General features: G+C 41.8%; 1 protein-coding gene across 1 annotated transcript in view; it reads left to right on the plus strand.

The window, feature by feature from the left end:
• FMNL2 (formin-like 2) overlaps positions 1-14253 on the plus strand; it is a 131391-nt gene that overhangs the window by 101121 nt on the left and 16017 nt on the right. The window contains exons 15-21 of the mRNA XM_011987853.1: positions 1-133; positions 6003-6127; positions 7102-7304; positions 8872-9106; positions 10222-10290; positions 10393-10473; positions 12813-12942. Of these exons, the coding sequence (XP_011843243.1) occupies positions 1-133; positions 6003-6127; positions 7102-7304; positions 8872-9106; positions 10222-10290; positions 10393-10473; positions 12813-12942 (976 nt within the window). The remainder of the gene's footprint in view (positions 134-6002; positions 6128-7101; positions 7305-8871; positions 9107-10221; positions 10291-10392; positions 10474-12812; positions 12943-14253) is intronic.

A 14253-nucleotide genomic window follows, 5' to 3' on the forward strand; every position in this document is an offset into this window, starting at 1 on the left:
CCTCCTCCTCCTCCTCTCCCAGGCCCTGTAGCTGAGACTGTACCAGCTCCTCCCTTAGCACCTCCCCTTCCCTCTGCACCCCCGCTGCCTGGAACATCTTCACCCACAGTGGTTTTCAACTCAGGATTAGCAGGTAAGAGCACAGAATTCAAATCCAGGTACTCATATCAGAAAGGCTGTCTTATCTCGGAGAGTTGAAGCTGTTTTTTCAAAGTCCAGGTCTCTTGCAATGACATGTATCTCTTTCTAGTGTAAGAAATTCCTGCTGATGTAGCCAGTAGAGGGGACATCATCATGCATGGGAGACACTTTGCTCTGAGTAGTCTTTTTCACAACCATACCCCACAATGGGAGGTTCTGATCTCCTACACCATCGTCCTGCCTTCCACTGGCCCCACCTAGAGAATGGAAGAGAGACAAGCTACCTGCTTGAGGATCAGTGCATTTTTGTGGGTTCAGCAGATACTTTCTGGACACCTGGAGTAGTCAATACAGATACTACCTGTAGTAGTCAAAGCTCAATATTAGGCACAGACATTGAGTGCTTCTGGATCTTTTTTTTTTTTTTTAATGGTATTTATGATGTCATCTATAAAAGGGAAACATGCTTTTATGTGTAATTGCCCGATGTAGGCTTCCAGGCATGTCTTCTGAGCATTTGAGAATATCAGAGTTTGCTAGAGTGGATTTAAACTTCAAGGAGGAGGTGTTGCCAACAGCCATATTATCATGCCTTAAAATGCTTCCAAATAATTCATGTCCTCTTGCCAACCAGAAGATAGAAAACAGCATCCTCACCTCACCAGAAATAAAATGGGAGGTAGGGGTTAGAGCAGGAGGAAGAGAGTCACTCTAATGCCTTGAAATCTAAGTTCTTTGTTTTGACACACGGAAACAATGATTGATGCTACAAGCCATCTTCCCGGTACTGAAGTGTTTCCCTAGCATTTGGAATTGCTCTAAGCTTTGCCATCCCTGTGACATGGGGTAATTCTGCCTCCTCATTTACTTCAGACTGTTCATGAGGTCTCTTATTTGCAATGAAGAACTACCACTCTAATGGCCTCCATTTCCAAGGCTGTGATAGTTTTCAGAGCCTTTTGCCCAAAGTCTAAAAGCCAGTCTTAGCGGTAAAGATTTCCCCATCTCCATCCCTTCCAGGCTCCCATCTGCAGCTCTGCCAGCCGGTCATCAGGGCTCGTTCATCCCAGTGACTGGAGCCCTTTTGGATGCCCCAAAGTCACCTGGAATAAATTCACTCCACATCAGATCCATGGTTTTACTTCCACCCCGACTTCTAGATAAAACTGTCAGGGAAACAAACAAGATTCCAGTTCACAGTAAGGTTCACAGTAAATTGGTGACTTATTTCTACCCTTCAAGATTTTCCCCGTCTACCACTTTCTTCTAGAACTTTTATTACTTCTGAAGGAGAAAAGTTGGAGGAGAGTCATCCTGGAACTGATGGACTATGGAATATAAACAGACAAACAGGAAACCTCATATCAAGCCCTGGGAATGTGTTCCACCACCAGGCTGTTGTCAGTAACTGGGTGTGGAAACCCATAATTGTCCCGTGCACCTGGCCACCCTGATTAGGCACTCTTGGTAGCCCCCAAGGAGCACTTGCTGTGAGACGTGTCTGCTGTGGTGTCTCATTTAGGGCTGCTTCCTTTGTCTCTGACAAACACTAACGTGTGATTTAGCACCCACTTCCACACACCTGAGCACTAACATAGAACTCAGAACCGCCTTAGCTGAGTGAGAGCCCAGAGGCTGAGATGTGTCCAGAGCTTCCCTCCAAGGGGCCATGTCCTGTGTGATTGATCTATTTATTAATTTGCTTGGGCTCTTCCCACTGCTTGATTTTAAAAATGTGTTGGCTCTGTCAATTGCCTCAGTATTTTAATGTGTAGAGCTCTGTGCTCGGCTGATAACCAACTGCTTTTAGGGTTTGCTATACTTGGAAGTGGTCCCTGTTGTGGCTTATGCAATTTAGAGGACTGTAGGTAGAAATAGAGGAACTCTTTATTTCCATAAGTGTTCACTAAATGATTGTGAGGGATGTCTTGGAAGCATTACAAGACCCTTATGAGTCTTTGATAGCTTGAGATCAGGCAATTTCTACAAGGCTTTTAATCCCTCTTTATTATTCATCCTTATTTAGACTGCTAATACCTAGTGATTGAAGCCCATTTGGTGAGATGTTTTTGCTAGTGTGTTCAGTAACTCTCTGTCACTCTGGAACCAAGAGGCCAGACAGAATTAGGATGCCCCCAGTAGAACCAAGAGACAGAGCCTCGCTGATATTCTTAGGCCTCCTGGGAAGTCAGAAACCTATGACATCACTTGGCCTCTGGATCCACAGGCAACAGGAGGGTCTTATCTTTTCAATGGGCAGGTGGCCAAGACAGAAGACCAAGAGGAGGGCCCCATAGTTTATCTAGTTGAGAGTTTTCTTTGTATTTTATAGAGAAAATATTAGTAGTGTGAAATACGCATTTGAAGAATAAGGCTTGCTTTCTCAAGTCTGTGATAGAACAATCTGGCTCCCTTTCCCTGGGTAGGTCACCTGAGACAGACTGCTGAGCAGATGGAACCTTTGCTGTCTCTTTGGGAGGATGTGCTTGGATCATCACAATGTGAATTTGGACTTTGGTTGATTGTTTTTCATGTAAAAATTATTCCTATCCTATGAAATGCCTAGTACAGTTCAGTATTGCTGTTGGGTACCACTATGATGAAATAATTTTTTTTCTTCCCTCTTCTAAAGAGGATAATTTTTTAAACAAAATAGTTGAGTCTTGGAGGCAGGCCTGAATGGAAATGAATTTTTGGCTCTGCGCTGCCTTGTGAAATGTGTCCAAGAAGCATGAAATTCTATGCTGAGTGCGTGAACTGCTGAGCCACTTGACTCTAACCATATCTAATTTTTTTTGTATTTTCTCTGTTCTTTCTGCTTCCACAAAAGATGGGCCAATCAAGCTTTTCTGTAGGTTGCTCCTCACTGAGTGTGTTGAGTATTTGCCATGTGTTTCTGTTGGTCACACTGTGCCTTGACATCTTTCCACTCCATTTTGCTTTGATCCATTGCATTTTGACTTTGTGTCTGCGGGAAGTCTTGGTGGCGGCTGATGATGATTCCAGGTTTGCCCACACATTCTAGTTGAACCTACACAAGAGATTATTGTCCTTGAAGAAGACATCCTGGATTCACATGCCCTCTTCCATTCCCTCTGAGGAAAGTTTTTTTTTTTCCTTCTTCTTTTAATTTTTATATTTGTATCTGAGGCTTCAACTCTAAAAGGATTTTAGATCTACTCTAGGGAAAAAAGAACAAAAGAAAAGGTGCCAGGTGCCCCTTTTCCATTCCCTCCCTCATGCTAGTCTCTGGCCCACTCCAGGGAGCACTTACCCGCCTTTGGCCTGAACCGTGGGGACACAGTGTGTCCAGTGGTCACCTGTGTGCCTTCCTCCTCTTCACTCCCACCCTGGTTAAAGCCAGGTAAACCTTTTCAAGGAGGAGAACTTTCTTGCCTGTGTTCTGATCTCAGGCTTACTCCCGACCTTGCTAAACAGTTAGAAGAGTGGTTGCAGATGGCAAACTTCTAGCAAGCGTCATGAGCCTACTATGTCCGTGGGAGGAAGGTAGGAAGCCATTGGCACCAGCCTGTCACCTCAGGTTATGAAAAGACTCCTCTGCAGCCCTTCCGCTGCTCCCCGATCCCTGACATTGCCGAAGTGCCAGAGGCAATGCAAGAGCAAGTGCTAGAGGAAAGTCTGTTCCTTTGTCCCGTTGAGAACATCTGTTTTCCTGGGTAGTGTAGACAAAATGCTGTATGGTGAGGAATCTGACACTGTGGGGTAGTGGGGACAAAGGTGTCACGTTTGGTGGTGGAGAGGCCTGGTTTGGCTAAAGCTGTGTCTGTTTTTCTGCATGCTTTTGTGTGGATTTATCAGATGACATTCCTGCTGTTTAAATGGCCTTTGTAACTCTGGAGGAATGAGAGGCACCGTCTGTGTCATTTAACGCCAACTGAGGCAGGCAAGCAGGCAGGCAGCCAGCTACAAGCTTAGTCGTGTGTTGCTTTTATTTTGTTCTGCACTGAAGCACTGAAGTTCTCCTGCCTGTCTTGCTAATAATGACAAATAGTGAAGCTCCCAAGTAGTGTGATGGGCTACCCAGGACAGACTGATGAAGCTGAATGTATATGGCTAAATGGTTTGGGAAGACTTCTTTATGATATATAACAGATAAATATAATTTTAAATGGATTACCTTTTTTGGCATATTCCCTCACAGTGAGAGGAGTTGGCACTCACCATAGTCCCTTAAAGATACATCCCATTTTCTCTATTAAGAGATTTTCAGTATTTTTAATGAGTGTATCAATACCTCCTAGTCAAACACAGCTGACTCCTGGGAATAACTTGCTTTTCAAAAAGAAGGGCAAGGGACTGTGGCCATTTCTGAATCTGAGAATCAATACAATTTCTAGATTGATTTCTTTCTAGACTTCCCTTCCTTCCTTCCTTCCTTCCTTCCTTCCTTCCTTTTTCCTTCCTTTCTTTCTTTTCTTTCTTTCTTTCTTTCTTTCTTTCTTTTTCTTTCTTTCTTTCCTTTCTTTCTCTTTTTTTCTTTCTCTCTTTCCGTCTTTCTCTTTCTTTCTCTCCCTCTCTCTCTCTTTCTTTTCTTTCTCTCTCTCTCATTCTCTCTTTCTTTTTTTTTTTTTTTGAGATGGAGTTTCACTCTTGTTGCCCAGGCTGAAGTGCAATGGCATGATCTCGGCACACTGCAACCTCTGCCTCCCGGGTTCAAGTGATTCTCCTGCCTCAGCCTTCCGAGTAGCTGGGATTACAGGTGCACACCACCACAATTGGCTAATTTTTGTATTTTTAGTAGAGACGGGGGTTTTACCATGTTGGCCAGGCTGGTCCTGAACTCCTGACCTCAGGTGATCCACCTGCCTTGGCCTCCCAAAGTGCTAAGACTTTGAGCCACCATGCCCTGCAATTTATTTTCCTTTTTTTCCCCCCTTTTATTTATTTATTTTTAAGACAGAGTCTTGCTCTGTATTTACCCCTTTTTTTGTTCTGTCGTCTTAAACGTTTTCTTAGGCTGGGCAAGATGGCTTAATTCTGTAATCCCAGCACTCTGGGAGGCCGAGTGGGGAAGCTTGCTTGAGTCCAGGCGTTTGAGACCAGCCTGGGCAACATGTGAAACTCTGTCTCTATAAAAAATATAAAAATTAGCCAGGCATGGTGGCACACACCTGTGGTTCCAGCTACTTGGAGGCTGAGGTGAATGGATTGCCTGAGCCTGGGAGGTCAAGGCTGCAGTGAGCCATGATTGCGCCACTGCACTGCAGCCTGGGTGACAGAGCAAGACCTCAAAACCTCAAAAACCTATTTTCTCATTAGGCCTTTCATAGCCCTTAGTCTGCTTAAAATAACTCGGCAGCCAATACATCGGAATCACCCACAGGAAGGTCTTGCCCTGGTGGAAAGTCAGCCTTCATGACGTTATACTCCTGGTAGTCTAGTCAGCCACTATCTGCACTCCCTGATCATCTTCTAAGGTTTGTTTGTAAATATGTGGTCCACAACCAAGAATTTAGGATGTCCAAATATGGCAAGTTTTTGCCCTCTTTGCTATCTAATAACATGAGTAATAATCTTTGCTCTCCAACACTATTTATTTGTCCCAACCATCGTCCTAATATTGTAACTGTAATGCAGCAAATTAGTTGCCTGAGTTAAAAGAAAAAAAAAAAAATCAACCCTTGGCCCTTAGACGGCTTTTAATACAATCAAATGATGACCTCAACTGGCTCTGGCCGAAGCCATGTGTGTTGTTTACCAGCTTTAAACACCTACTTGCGCGCCTCTTGCCAACCTTCCTCCAGTGTTAAAGTGTCATCTGCAAGGACTGTTGTCTGATTGTTTCTGAGGGTCGTAGACTTTTGGTGGGATCTTAATTCCATTCTCTTTGATGTCTTTAGCTGTGAAAATTAAGAAGCCAATCAAGACAAAGTTCCGAATGCCAGTGTTTAACTGGGTTGCTCTGAAGCCCAATCAGATCAATGGCACAGTCTTCAATGAAATTGATGATGAGCGAATTCTGGAGGTATTTTTCTCATTGGTTAGAAACTAGAGGTGCGCTCTGTGCAGCAAAGCCAACATGGGTGTTCTGTTAACCTGGAAGTGTCAGAGATAAAGTACTAGTGTTATAAGTCCCTTGATGTAAAGAAGAAACAGATATGTAATATCGGAGAAAAACATTTGACACTATTTTGTAAGGTGGCTCTAAAACTGTGTTTAAAGAGTTATGTTAAATTAGAATAAATGCTTTTGAGCATTTTCAGTGTATGCCACAGAATATAGATCTGACATAATAATTCCTTCCCTTAATTGAAAGACATAAAAACTTTCAGACTGTAAGTGAATAAGAACTCAATTACCACACTCACTGCCTTATTTGATAGATAATTTTAATCTGTGGCAGCTGTCTATGCAAGCTAATTATTGAAAAGCAATTGAATTGGTGGGTTAGAATCGGTAGTCTAATGTTCACTTTTTTAATTTTAATTTTATTTTATTTTTTAATTATCATTATTATTATTATTATTATTATTTGAGAAGGAGTCTCGCTTTGTCGCCCAGGCTGTAGTGCAGTGGTGCAATCCCAGCTCACTGCAACCTCTGCCTCCCAGGTTCAAGCAGTTCTCTGATTAGCCTCACAAGTAGCTGAGATTACAGGCATACACTACCACGCCTGGCTATTCTTCGTATTTTTAGTAGAGAGCGGCTTTTACCATGTTGGCCAGGCTGGTCTCAAACTCCTGACCTTAAGTGATCCACCCTTGGCCTCCCAAAGTGCTAGGATTACAGGCATGAGCCGCCACACCCAGCCTATGTTCACTTTTGTGTATGTGCCAGAATTTGTACTCTAACAAAAACAAGAAAAATAGAGCAAGCCATGGCCAAAGACAAGTACTTAATAGAAAAAGTAATGTCTTTGCTTAAGAAACTAACTGGTGGCTTCCAGACTTCATTTTTAAATATAATCCAATTTTCCATGGTCATTCCTCTCTACCTTAGGATTTAAATGTGGATGAATTTGAGGAAATATTCAAGACAAAAGCCCAAGGTCCTGCCATTGATCTTTCTTCAAGCAAACAGAAGATACCACAGAAGGGATCAAACAAAGTGACATTACTAGAAGCAAACAGGGCCAAAAATCTTGCCATAACTTTAAGGAAAGCTGGAAAGACTGCTGATGAAATATGTAAAGCTATTCATGTGTAAGTTCAGGAAAATTATATTCTAGTTAGTTTATAATAAAATGAAAATGAGAAAGTTATGAATTAGTAGATGACAAATATTTCAATAGTGAGGCAAGAGCTAAGATAAAAGCTGGAGCAATTTTTGATATCCATACTTCAGAGATCTCCTGAACTCTGTGTGTGCTACTTCAAAGTTGCATATGATGCCAACACGAAAGAGGTGGACCAGAAATCACCCCGGGGAGTGTTGTGTTAGAACGAGTAACTAATTGTTTTAGAAGAATAACATCTGGATTGTGACATCATTTATTATCTCTTATGCGGGCCTCCAGCAATGCTTACATAAAAGGAAAGTTGAGCTGAGTGTGGCAGATGTTAAGAAAAGGTAGAAGATGTCAGTTTTCTCTGGAGTATCTGAATTTTATCCAGATTTGTTGAATACAAATTTGATGGCATTTGTGGAATGATACAGCTCAATGCCAGACGCAAATATGATACAGATGCATATTTTAATTCATAACAACAGGAATGAATTGTTTTGCTTTTAGTACTTTCAGGACATTTTAAACAAAGTTCATTTTTTACTCTTGAACTGCATAGAAGGCATTGGTTTTACTTCTCTATTAGAAGAATCCTTCTATTCTTGTGGCCATGGTGACTTTCAAATGTGACGAAGACATTATTAAATGTTTTAGGAACTAATTATTTATAAATGCATTATCTTGTAAATTTTGGTTACAGACTTAGAGGTGTACATGACCCTGAGAAATCCTTTGTTCCAATTTTGTGTCCTCAGCCAGGGTGATAATCTCGTAGTCCAGTGCCTCCTACAGTCTGTTCTCATTTCTGACATTGAATGCTGAAGTGCAGCCTGGCTTTAAATCTTTATATATCTTGTTTGTCATGATGATTAAATGTAATTCTATTATTTAGCTGAACAAAGATTGTCCAGAGAATAATAGAGAATAGAGATTGTAACAAATACTTAATTTGTTCAAATTAAGCATATATCCAAAAAGAACTTCAAGGAATGTACACACTTGACCTAAAACATTCAGATAATACAGGCATTTGGATGCATTTTTTTCCCAAAGAAGAAAAAATGCTACCAGACTATTGGTTTAATTGAAATATTTTACATAATTCAGCAGATATTCTGTGATAATGTGTACAGTGTTAATCTCCTGAATTAGCAGTAGTACTTCACAATGCCTGTCAGCTATGTCCTTAAACCATTAAACCATCAGATGCTTTGGCCTTGGTTCTACCTCTTCCTATTTTCATTTACTCCTGATTCCAGAGGCTTAGAGCTATGCCAGTCCCCTAAAAACTGAGGATGGCAGTTGTGACAAGGTCCAGGTTTTCAGGAAGAACCAATTAAGTTACCTGAGGCATAGTCAAGCCTCAGCACCAGGACCAGGGTGGACAAGTGGAGAAATCTTAGACTCATTGATTTGGTATTTGCTGAGCTGTACCAGATGGATGATGGATGGATGGATGGACGGACCTGAAAAGAAGGATGAACTTGAAAAAGGGGTAGGAGGTTTTTTCTCTCTAAGGCTAATCTCTCCACATCCGTCTTTAGATTTGACTTGAAGACACTGCCTGTAGACTTTGTGGAATGCTTAATGCGGTTCCTGCCAACTGAGAATGAAGTGAAAGTGCTTCGGCTCTACGAGCGGGAAAGGAAGCCTCTGGAAAACTTGTCAGATGAAGACAGGTTCATGATGCAGTTTAGTAAAATCGAGAGGCTCATGCAGAAGATGACTATCATGGCTTTCATTGGGAACTTTGCTGAAAGCATTCAGATGCTGACTCCTGTGAGTGGACCAACTCTGGCAGGGGAGGGGGGTCCAAAGAAATGTGGAATCATAATTTTTTAAAGTCTCTCCCAGAGGTGCACTCAGTGTGTTGGGTTCTAAAGACTCCTTCCCAGAACTTTCTAAATTGTCCATCTTTTCCACATTATATATGCAAAGTAAATTTGAAAAAATGGGGAATGTTCATATTCCATATTGCTGTTCTTCCGAAAGAATGCCATTTTGTGTGTCTACAGATGTTCTCTAAATTTCAAAAGGCAGAGGACAAAGAAACTTGGTTCTTTTCTCAAACTTGGTTCCCCCCTGAAGATAATAGTCCTCTGACGGGGTTGGCAGGAGTGAAAATGTGACTTTCATTTCTAAAAATGCTGCCCTCTCCTTAGTGAGCAGACTTACAAGCTTTTGCTGAAAGCTTTAAATTTACCATAAGAGTTTTCTTTCTTGTAAGTGTGTTACAGTAAACTGTGGTGATATAGACATAATAGCCAACCATCTCTCATTCCCTTGTGTTAATCTTGTGGAGATTTATGAATATCATAAACTTCAGTTCTCTCCCAATTCTGTTTCTAAATAAACTTTGTTACTGATTATAGTAGTCAGTTCTTTCCCAGTTCTGTTTCTACATAAATTTGTTGGTTTCTGCTTATAGTAGTATGTCTGTTGAAAACATGTTCTGTGAACTTCTGGGGGTATTATATTCCCCCCTGCCTTTTTTTTTTTTTTTTTGATGCCTCCTCCATTGATTTAAAAATATTAATTGTATGACATGACTAGAGGTGGTGGGCAGGAAATTAAGTTCTACCAGAAGAAGCTATGGACTCTTAACTCTGAGTCTTAATGGTTATAGATTGGTTACAGATTTTGTGACAAGCAAGTTCCTACGTTACTTGCTATTGTGAACAGTTTCAGTAAAGACCTTGCATGTAACAATATTACCTGAAACCTAGCAAGACAATTAAATTTGTTATACTTTGGAAAAGTAGACTCTCATCATGAAGATTGTATGCTCTAAATGCAGGCCTGTTTTCTTCTGTGTTAATATTTAATTGCTAATTAGTTTCCCATTTTTAACATGTCTTTTTCCCCCCCTTTTTCTTTCTTTGATTGGAATCTAGCAACTACATGCGATTATAGCAGCATCTGTCTCTATAAAGTCGTCCCAGAAACTCAAGAAAATTCTGGAGGCAAGTGCAGTTTTTCTTGTAGGTATGAAGGGCTACTTCAGCTGTATTCAGTGCCTGATGTGCTGAACTGATGGGCTTCTGTTTTCACCTTCTCTTTTGCAGATCATCTTAGCCCTCGGAAACTACATGAATAGCAGTAAAAGAGGAGCAGTTTATGGATTTAAACTTCAGAGTTTAGATCTGGTGAGTGGACTAAAAGAAATCTGAGAGCTGTCTGAAGGACAGATGGCTGGCAGAGATGAAGTTAGGGTGGTGGGGGATGTTTTGATGAATATTTTCAATTGGTACTAATTTTCTGGAACACCATTGACAGAGAGCACATAGAACTTGTAATTACTCATACCCTTTGACTCAGTATTTCCATTTCTTTTTTTTTTTTTTTTTTTTTTGAGACGGAGTCTAGCTCTGTCGCCTAGGCTGGAGTGCAGTGGCCGGATCTCAGCTCACTGCAAGCTCCGCCTCCCGGCTTCACGCCATTCTCCTGCCTCAGCCTCCCGAGTAGCTGGGACTACAGGCACCCGCCACCTCGCCCGGCTAGTTTTTTGTATTTTTTTAGTAGAGACGGGGTTTCACTGTGTTAGCCAGGATGGTCTCGATCTCCTGGCCTCGTGATCCGCCCGTCTCGGCCTCCCAAAGTGCTGGGATTACAGGCTTGAGCCACCGTGCCCGGCCAGTATTTCCATTTCTCGGAATCTTTTCTCAAGTGTCTGAATTTTGAATGCTGTATTTTATTTATAATTGCAAATTAACAATCTAAAGGTCTGTGGGAATGATTAAATGTGCTGTAACGCTAGTTAATATAGTGAACTATTATTCTTCCACCATTAACATACTGATAAAGAGTGTTCCAAGAAAGGTTTGTGTTTAGAAAAGAAAGCAGGGTATGCTTTGCATATACAGTTGAATTTCAGCTAAGTAAACTATGTGGGGAGAAAGACAATGGAAGTAGGTTAAAATATTAGCAGAGGTTGGATGGAATCAGGGAATTTTTTCAAACTGTTTTTGTAAGTACTTTTCTATATTTTCTTAAATTTTTTTGTTGTTGTTGCATGCAAGGTGCTCTAATTTTCAGAGTCACCTACCTAATGTGAACAGGTCTAGAGAAAATCCCCCGTGGACTCCCTCCAGGCTGTGCAGGCCTAACATGATTGCCACATGAGAAGGCTGGGCAGTGGGTTGAGTCCCTAGACCAGGGAGCTAGTTATTTAATAAGGAGTGTCCCGTCAGTCACAGTGCTGGCCTCCAGCAGATCGTGATCAGTTAAGCATGTCTGTTTCAGGTCTTCACAGGCTAGGAAATAAGGGAGGGGCTAAGCTAAATGTAAAAACTGGAGCATAGGAGCCCTGCTGTGTAGGAGGCACCTGCACGCACCTGCTGGCTCTACATCCCCATTTCTCCTCCGGCTCTTCACTTCAAAGAGCACTAAAATTAGAGCCATCCTTCTTTTAAGGCAAGGAAGGTGGGATAGTAGATGCAGGGCTGGGAGAGTTCATGTAAGTCCAGTAATCAGTGTCCCCCTTATCCATGGGGGCTGTGATCCAAGACCCCAGTGGATGCCTAAAACCTCAGATAGTACTGAATCCTATATACACACTATTTTTTTCCTAGAGATGCGTATCTGTTATAAAGTTGAATTTATAAATTAGGCATAGTGAGAGATTCATAGTAACTGAAAAATAAAATAGGCCAGGCATGGTGGCTCACACCTGTAATCCCAGCACTTTGGGAGACTGAGGCAGGCGGACCACCTGAAGTCAGGAGTTTGAGAGCATCCTGGCCCACATGGCGAAACCCTGTCTCTACTAAAAGTACAAAAATTAGCTGGGCTAATTTTTGGTAGCGGGCACCTGTAATCCCAGCTACTCAGGGGGCAGAATCGCTTGAACTCAGGCGAGACTCCAAGTTTAAAAAAAAAAAAAAAAAAAAAAAAAAGAGCAGTGAAATAAAACACGTTACTTGAACACAAGCACTGCAATAGGCGGCAGTTGACCTGATAACCCAGATGGCTACTAAGTGACTAATGGCAGGTAATGTTTACAGCATGGATCCACTTGGCAAAAGGGTGATTCTAGGTCTAGGAGGGATGGGAATGGCATGTGTGAGGTTTTATCATGCTGCTCAGAGTGGTGCACAATTCAAATCTGATGAATTGTTTACTTCTGGAATTTTCTACTTAATATTTTTGGATACCTGAAACCTGCAGGTTTCCTGAAACTATGGGAAGTAAACCTGTGGGTAAAGAGGAACTATTATAGAGGAAAGCTGTGAACCATTCTCAGGTGCTTAGAGTCATCCCTATAGTTAAGCATGTGCCCTGGTTGGAAAGTTCTCGAGCCAGTTAAGCATCAGTGGACTGGTTCACTAAGGAACAAATGGAATCCTGACCCTCCTCTGGGAATGCTCCAGCCTGTTGGGCGACCATTACTCAGTTAATGACTCTGGGTGGGAAATCGTCATCTGAGGGGTAGCTCTCCCGTTACCCTTTACTCTTGTACCTAACCCATGTTCCCTTTTGTTTTCAGCTCTTAGATACAAAGTCAACAGACAGAAAGCAAACACTGTTGCACTATATATCCAATGTGGTGAAAGAAAAATATCACCAAGTGTCCCTGTTTTATAATGAGCTTCATTATGTGGAAAAAGCTGCTGCAGGTACTTGATTTCAGCTATTACCGTTTGTCTTGGGTATTAATGCCTTTAATTGTGGTGGAGCCATTCCCTGCTTAAACACTTTTCAGAACCCATTTAAAAAGCCAAGGCTAAGAAGTCAGCCACTCTGAGCTGGAACACATCGGCTGTGGTGGTGTCCACCCCTGAGAGCAGAAGAGAACGTGGGCGTAAAGGTGATCTCTGTGTCCTTTCTGTAAAATACAGACCGCTGAGCGTCATGTCCCTTCCCTCCTTTATTCACTGCCCTTTTTATTCTGCTGCTGTTGTATGAAATGTGAGAATGAGAATCTGAAAATCATCACCCAACAAACACTTTTAATTTGGTTTTGTGCCATTCTACTTGCTCAAGTGTGGTAGTTGTAAACATTTTGCCTTTGCCTGGACACTAGTTAAATTATCAGCACTTCTTGGTTGCTACTTTGCTAAGACAGGTATACATTTTCTCATTTAAATCATCTGTGACTCTAAGATAGCTGGGATGTACAAGGTAATAGTATCTCCATTGTTAGAGGTAAGGAAATTGAGATTTTTCGAGGTTAAATGTGTTGCCCAAAGTCACATGAGTAGAAAGTGATAGAAACAGGACTAGAAACCTGGTCTTACTTTTCATGAAGTGTATCACCCAGTATACCATGTTCTCTGAAAAGCATATTAGAAAAAGGAATGATACGCAGATTGACCTTACAGTCAGTTACAGGCTGTGATTCTCAAATTATGATATTGAACCATAAGCAGCCAGTGTTTATTATAAATTCAGATTCCTATGGGATACCTCAGGCATATGAAATTTTTGAGGGTGAGGCCTTCTCCAACTCAGCTAGGGTAAATGGCTGCTGCTTCTGTGTTCTCACTAAAGAGCACTCTGTTCCACCCTCTCATACAAGATTTCTCATACTGTATTACAACAATTTGCATGTCCATTGCAATCTGTGCACTTTTTTTTTTTTTTTTAGACAGGGTCTTGCTCTGTTGCCCAGGCCACAGTGCAGTAAAATGATCACAGCTCACTGCAGTCTTGACCTCCCAGGCTGAAACGATCCTCCTATCTCAGCCTCCTGAGGAGCTTGGACCACAGGCACACACCACTATGCCCAGCTAATTTTTAAAATTTTTGTAGAGATGGGGTCTCCCTATGTTGCCTAGGCTGGTCTTGAATTCCTAGGCTCAAGTGATCCTCTCGCCTCAGCCTCCCAAAGTGCTGGGAGTACAGGTGTGAGTTACCATGCCTGGCCAATCTGTGCACTTCTTAAGGGTATATCAGGTTTTATTTATCTATTTCTCTCAGCCCCTGAA

The sequence above is a fragment of the Mandrillus leucophaeus genome, unplaced genomic scaffold (assembly GCF_000951045.1).
Source record: "Mandrillus leucophaeus isolate KB7577 unplaced genomic scaffold, Mleu.le_1.0 Scaffold318, whole genome shotgun sequence".
NCBI lineage: Eukaryota > Metazoa > Chordata > Mammalia > Primates > Cercopithecidae > Mandrillus > Mandrillus leucophaeus.